This window comes from Gymnodraco acuticeps, unplaced genomic scaffold (assembly GCF_902827175.1).
Source record: "Gymnodraco acuticeps unplaced genomic scaffold, fGymAcu1.1, whole genome shotgun sequence".
Classification (NCBI taxonomy): domain Eukaryota; kingdom Metazoa; phylum Chordata; class Actinopteri; order Perciformes; family Bathydraconidae; genus Gymnodraco; species Gymnodraco acuticeps.
Genome location: NW_022990380.1, coordinates 1 through 7,500, shown reverse-complemented (window position 1 = coordinate 7,500; position 7,500 = coordinate 1). Strand labels below are relative to the sequence as shown.

General features: G+C 39.9%; 1 protein-coding gene across 1 annotated transcript in view; it reads left to right on the top strand.

Moving 5' to 3' along the window:
- The window catches only part of chrd (chordin), a gene marked incomplete at both ends in the record, with an annotated part of 18,276 nt that extends 11,252 nt beyond the window's left edge, over positions 1 to 7,024 (top strand). The window contains 4 exon segments of the mRNA XM_034224390.1: positions 1,706 to 1,853; positions 4,242 to 4,348; positions 4,901 to 5,180; positions 6,783 to 7,024. Coding sequence (XP_034080281.1) covers positions 1,706 to 1,853; positions 4,242 to 4,348; positions 4,901 to 5,180; positions 6,783 to 7,024 — 777 coding nt within the window.
- Positions 7,025 to 7,500: the final 476 nt, after the last annotated feature.

Here is a 7,500-nt window from a genome sequence, read left to right as displayed (position 1 = left end):
TTACTCTAAACACTAACAGTTACTTCTACCATACATAGTACTGTACTACGAATATACCCAGTGCCTCTAAAAGATATCTAGAAATGGCTCGACATTGACAAACTTAAACACGAAGCTGGTGATAAAACGAAATACTAGTATGCTATAATGAAATATAATCCTGTGAAAAGAGCCACTCTGTATACTCTGTACTTCTACTTTTATACTTGAAGTACAGTTTGCTCGTAATACCTCTGAGTAACATTTCGTATTTCCGAGTATTTTAACACCATAGTATTTCTAATACTAAGTAAAGCATCCGAGTACTTCTTCTACCTCTGTATAAATAAAAGTTCCTTTTAGCTGAAGACGATACCTGTCCCTCTTAATCCATCTCTAAAAAATCATCCAGACAAGCAGTCGTGATTTTCAAAAGTCGTTATTTCTTCGTTATCAGTGATTCTGCTCGGCCTGATTTACACCAGACCTCCATTCATCCCTTTGCCCCCCCCCCCCCCCCCCCCCCCCCCTCTCTCGTTATTCCATCTATTCACTTTCCACGATAACTATAACTCTCCTTCGCTCTGCTTTGGCTCCTAGGCCCTGAAGTCATGGAAGTAACATTTCTTCAACACGCTCGTACATCTGTCCTATTACTAACATTTTTCAACATCCCCCCCCCCACATCTCTCCCGCAGCCTGCCATTAAACCCAATATGAAAAGTGTTAAAGCAATGCGAGCCATACTTTAGCCTCAGGTTTCAAATGTGCGCTAGTGAGTTCAAATCATGTGTTTGTATGTAACTGTTATTGCTGAGTTAATCTCATCTGGAGGAGCCTTCACTGTTCTTGGATCTGTTTCCCTCTCCGCGCTGATCTCATCGTTGTTTGGGATGAACTGAAGTTCATTTGATTCGCTGGGAACGTGTCACCCATCTGTGTTTTGTTGAAATATGTTTGGCGTCTCGATGTTGTATGTCAACAAGATCTCAACAGCGCGATAAGACGTTCTCATTGGTTCCCACAGATCCTTACAGTCTTAGGAGGCAACACAAGATAAGACCTTAATTAGTATACAAATACAAGTCAATCATGCAAACGTATAATATTTTTTAGACATGGGATTAAGGATTTTATTCAATATATAATAACGTTTTTTTAAGAATTTACACACTGGTATTCAAGACCATCAGATGTATTCTTTTATGAATTCTTATTCTTATTAGCCTTGTGTAAGATAAGGCCTTAATTTGTATTAAAATATGTCAAGCCAATCATCCAAAAGTCTTATATTGTTAAGACATGGGAATTAGGATTTTATTCAGTATGCTTTTTATATATTATAATAATAATGTCTGCTTTTTCTGACATCTAAATGGCGAAAACCGGCACCATGAAATGTGACACAATGTTTTTTGTGTAGGAAATAACAAAAAAACAAGCAATGTTACAATTCAATTAGGTCAGAAAGAGCCTAAATAATGTGTGTCTTAAAGTTGATATTCATACATACATCATTTAAAGAAGGTCATACTGAGCAAACAACTTTCATATTTAGTCTCCAGATCGCTCAGTGAGATCAGATAGATAAGTGGAAATGTAATTCAAATTGGTTATTTTGTGACATCGGCGAAAACCAACACCATGATATGCATAAGAGACACATTGCTATCCCCCTATTTAATATGTGGATAGCATCTAAAGCTAACGTTTCCTCTCTGTGCAGGATCCGGACTTCGCCGAGGTTCTGACGGAGCTGAACAGCCGGGAACTCTTCTGGTTGTCTCGAGGTCAGCTGGAGATCACCGTCTCCACCGAGGGTCTGGACCTCCGACAAATCTCTGGCTTCATCACCGGCAGGAAGTCATGTGACAGTAAGTGCCAATCAAATCACATCTGTCACCTACATGAGTATAAAAAGTGGCAAATAGGTCCACGTTTGGGTTTATGTTACTGAGGAAGAAGCAAAGTCAACGTTGGTCAGTGGTGTTACTTAAGTGCCAAAGATTTGTGACCAGAAACTCCACTTTTGGGTTTCTATAACTGAAGAAATGGCGTTACTTTATTACGAAAGTTACATCACAAAAAAGACAAGGTTAGGTTTTCGATAACTGTAGAAGTGGTGTAATTTAAGTACAAAAACTAGGAGAACATTTGACAAAGTTTTGGTTAAAATACCTGACGAAGTTGCATTACTTTAGGACAAAAAAAGTGAAAAATAAGTCAATGTTTTGAGACAAATCTCTGGCTTCATCACCGGCAGGAAGTCATGTGACAGTAAGTGCCAATCAAATCCCCTGTGATGTGTCACCTACATGAGTTCAAAACGTTACAAATAGGTCCTCGTTGGGGTTGAAGTTACTGAGGAAGAAGCAAAGTTACAGAAACTCCACTTTTGGGTTTCTATAACTGAAGAACTGGCGTTACTTGATTACGAAAGTTACATCACAAAAAAGTCAACGTTAGGTTTACGATAAATGGCGTTACTTCAGTACGAAATCTAGCAGACTAACGACATCTCTCGTCTGTAATGCCCACCGAGATGTGATTTGTGACTTTTGGGGTATATCAATTCAATTGGGTTTGATTGGATCGTTTGGTTAAAATGGCCAAAAATAACAGCGAAAGTGCAAAAGTTACGTGACAAATAATCAGATGAAAATACCTACAGAGGAAGGTGTGAAAAATACGATAATGCTTTGGTTAGATTAACAACGTAATCAGCATATCTTCAGTACCGAAGTTCCATTGCAAATAAGTCAATGTAAGGGTTAACATGACTGTAAAGGTAGCGTTAAATCAGTACAAAAGCTCTGTGAAGATTTGGGTTGGCGAAGAAGAAATGGCATTACTTACGTACGAAAGTTATTTGACAAATGTGAAGCTAGGGTTGGAATAAAAACAGAAACAATGTTACTAAAGTACCGAAGTTTCAACACGAAACAGTCATTATTTGGGTGAAAATGACTGTAGATGTGGCGTTAATATAAGTATGACAGTTACCATAACAAAGCATATACATATTTTCAAAGGTGAAGCAATGGATGGGAACAGTCTGCTTCATACCATGGAGGTGGTATCAAACACTGCAGAGCAAACACTTAGAAAACACTTATTGAGTTGTTGTTGATGTGTGCGAGCCCGTCTGTGTCTCTCTTCCCATCGCCCTCTGTAAATACTGATCCTCTCTGTCTCCGTGCTTTCAAGTCTTATCGATGGGGGAACCGTGTTTATAGGTTTGTTTGGTGGCCCACCAACTCTGTGTATGCACGAGAGACACAAAGGAAAAAGAGGGCTTGCTTGGGAATGCTGTCTGAAAGCGGTAAAGCGCGCACACATGGTCTTTCCCTGGGACGCGTGTTTGAACATCAAGGTGTCCTCGGCACTTTGAAGGACACTTTCATTGTCTCCACACACGCGAGACCGTGCACACAAATATGTAAAATATGTGTTTTTTTCAGTCCAAGTCGCCGAGGTCACCGAGCCGTGATTAACAGCTTGACGTTACAGTATGTGTGAAGAATTCAAAGCCAACACACTGCTCTCCGTGTCCTTCGCTCTCCTCTCTTTGGCGTCCTTCCTTCCCTTTTTTCTGTCTTCATGTCGATTTCTGAATTCTTCTCTGTTTCTCATTCCCCCCTTTCCCCCCCTCAATCTTTGTTAAGCCTCCTGCTGCATTCAACAAGGGTTAGCTCATAGTCAGGCTTAACCTTGGGTGGGTTTTCTTCTTCTTCTCGTGTGTGTGTGTGTGTGTGTGTGTGTGTGTGTGTGTGTGTGTGTGTGTGTGTGTGTGTGTGTGTGTGTGTGTGTGTGTGTGTGTGTGTGTGTGTGTGTGTGTGTGTGTGTGTGTGTGTGTGTGTGTGTGTGTGTGTGTGTGTGTGTGTGTGTGTGTGTGTGTGTGTGTGTGTGTGTGTGTGTTTCTGCTGGAGGGAAAAGCTTCCTGATTAGTGGTTCAATTGAATCTGTCTGTTCAATGATGAGTCTCAGGGTGAAGGGAAGACATTATGTGGCTGCAGAACGTGAGGGAATGCAATGCCTCCTTCCTTCCTCCCCCCTTTCCTCCCTCCTTTCCTCCCCTCTTAAAGCCAAACCAGCAAATGTTAACATGACAGGAATCATTGCCTCATCTCGCATGCTACTACAGAGCAGGAGGGGGAAACTCCACGGGGAGAAGTGATGGTTTTCAGATAAGTCATTTGAACCGGAACGCTCGCTCCAAAGTGGATTTTTTGATATTAATCTGTGTTGTTGTTTTGCTGCAGCTATTCAGAGCGTGATGTCCAGCGGTGACGCTCTGACGCCGGGGAAGACGGGCGGCGTGGGGTCGGCCATCTTTAACCTCCATGATAACGGCACGCTGGACTACCAGGTACGCATCTGTGCCATGTTGGGTTTTGTTTTGTGACGATACTTAACTTGGAGATGACCTACATGACAGATAATATTACAATTATGCTTTTTTTATTTAAAAACATTAACAAATAAATATTTTATTCCATTGTGTAAATAATCCACTTAAATGGTTACTAACTCTCTTTGGTATAGTGAACTTGCCAAAGAGTAGGTGTGTGGTCTTTCCAAATTATGTCATATGATTTCTTTGTCCCCAATCTGCTTTTTGTTGCCTAAAATGTGTGCTACTAACTCTCTGTACTTTTAAATACTAGTTGTTTTGTTTAATAAACCTGCCAAAGAATAGACAAAACGCACAGTAAATAAATAATGTGGTTTTTCCAAATAATATAATATGGTTTTTCGTCCCCAATCTGACGTTTGTTGCCTAAAATGTGTGCTTTCTTTTCTGTAAAAGTGAAATAAAAGGGGAAACAAACAATCCAAAGCAAAAGGTTTGCTCATTTCACCCCAACTAAACCTCCATGAATGAGTCTCTAACCCTTCCCCCTGACCTCTTCTCCTCCAGGTTCAGGTTGCAGGACTCTCCTCTGAGTTCCTGGGTCTCACCATCGAGCTGAAACCCCGACGGAGGAACAAACGCTCCGTTCTGTACGACCTGACTCCAGAATACGACCTGACGTCGGGCCGGGCGCAGGGCAGCTGGATCCGACTGGAGGCCAGGCACATCCACATGCTGCTGCAGAACGAGCTGTTCATCAACGTGGCCACCAAGCACAGCCAGGAGGGGGAGGTCAGGGGTCAGATCAGAGCTCTGCTGTACAGCGGACTGGAGGCGCCTAGACACGGTGAGATACTTGTATTTACATGCACATCTCCATAACATCAGAGATGGAGAACGTACACGCATCCTTAAAAGTAGAAGTACTGACTAAACTTCTTTACTCAAGTAAAAGTAAAGAGGCTTTGAAATGTACTTCAGTAGAAAGTACCCATAACTAGCAGCTGTTTTAAAGAGTACCTGACCTCCCTATAAAGTACAGGTATTTGGGTTCAACATGAGAGAAGTAGAAAGTACAGGTATTTGAGTTCAACATGTAAGAAGTAGAAAGTACAGGTATTTGGGTTCAACATGTAAGAAGTAGAAAGTACAGGTATTTGAGTTCAACATGTAAGAAGTAGAAAGTACAGGTATTTGAGTTCAACATGTAAGAAGTAGAAAGTACAGGTATTTGAGTTCAGCATGTAAGAAGTAGAAAGTACAGGTATTTGTGTTCAACATGTAAGAAGTAGAAAGTACAGGTATTTGGGTTCAACATGTAAGAAGTAGAAAGTACAGGTATTTGTGTTCAACATGTAAGAAGTAGAAAGTACAGGTATTTGTGTTCAACATGTAAGAAGTAGAAAGTACAGGTATTTGAGTTCAACATGTAAGAAGTAGAAAGTACAGGTATTTGTGTTCAACATGTAAGAAGTAGAAAGTACAGGTATTTGTGTTCAACATGTAAGAAGTAGAAAGTACAGGTATTTGTGTTCAACATGTAAGAAGTAGAAAGTACAGGTATTTGTGTTCAGCATGTAAGAAGTAGAAAGTACAGGTATTTGGGTTCAACATGTAAGAAGTAGATAGTACAGGTATTTGTGTTCAACATGTAAGAAGTAGAAAGCACAGGTATTTGAGTTCAACATGTAAGAAGTAGAAAGTACAGGTATTTGTGTTCAACATGTAAGAAGTAGAAAGCACAGGTATTTGAGTTCAACATGTAAGAAGTAGAAAGTACAGGTATTTGTGTTCAGCATGTAAGAAGTAGAAAGTACAGGTATTTGTGTTCAACATGTAAGAAGTAGAAAGTACAGGTATTGGGTTCAACATGTAAGAAGTAGAAAGTACAGGTATTTGTGTTCAACATGTAAGAAGTAGAAAGTACAGGTATTTGAGTTCAGCATGTAAGAAGTAGAAAGTACAGGTATTTGAGTTCAGCATGTAAGAAGTAGAAAGTACAGGTATTTGAGTTCAGCATGTAAGAAGTAGAAAGTACAGGTATTTGTGTTCAGCATGTAAGAAGTAGAAAGTACAGGTATTTGAGTTCAACATGTAAGAAGTAGAAAGTACAGGTATTTGTGTTCAACATGTAAGAAGTAGAAAGTACAGGTGTTTGTGTTCAACATGTAAGAAGTAGAAAGTACAGGTATTTGTGTTCAACATGTAAGAAGTAGAAAGTACAGGTATTTGTGTTCAACATGTAAGAAGTAGAAAGTACAGGTATTTGGGTTCAACATGTAAGAAGTAGAAAGTACAGGTATTTGGGTTCAACATGTAAGAAGTAGAAAGTACAGGTATTTGAGTTCAACATGTAAGAAGTAGAAAGTACAGGTATTTGAGTTCAAAGTGTAAGAAGTCAAAGTAAAAAGTAATTGACCCTCTCCCTCTCCTCCCTCTCTCCTCTCAGAGCTCCCCACCCCCCTGGCGGGTCACTTTGTCTCCCCCCCGGTGAGGACGGGTGCTTCGGGCCACGCCTGGGTGTCAGTGGACCGTCAGTGCCACCTTCACTATGAGATCGTGGTGACGGGGCTCAGCCGGACGGACGACCTGACGCTGAACGCTCACCTGCACGGCCTCGCTGAGATCGGAGAGCTGGACGAGAGCAGCGCCACGCACAAGAGGCTGCTCACCGGATTCTACGGCTCACAGGTACACACGCTTTATATATTGGAATTTAGACCATTTTAACATATTGTTGTTGTTAAATATTGTATATTGTGCAATTTTTTGTACATAAGTTCAAATGTTTATATAGATATTTAATTGTGTTTTTACTGCACATTTTTTCTTTAACTTCTATTTTTTTAATAGATATTTAATTTAAGTGTATTTTATTTTTTATGCAGTCTTTTACTTTAACTTCTTCTGATTATATAGGTTATTATTTTATTATATTTTTTGATTTCTATTTCACTTTTTTAACTTCTTATAGGCTATTTGTGAAAATATTTTTATTTTATTGCACATTAAAAACAAATTATGATGTTATTAGATTTATTTAATCTATTAATTGCATATTTTTACTCTAACTTCTTCCGAACTTCATCCAAACAGTTCATTGTATTTAATAACGCACGTTCCCTCCTCTCCTGCAGGCTCAGGGCGTTCTGAAGGACATCAGCGTG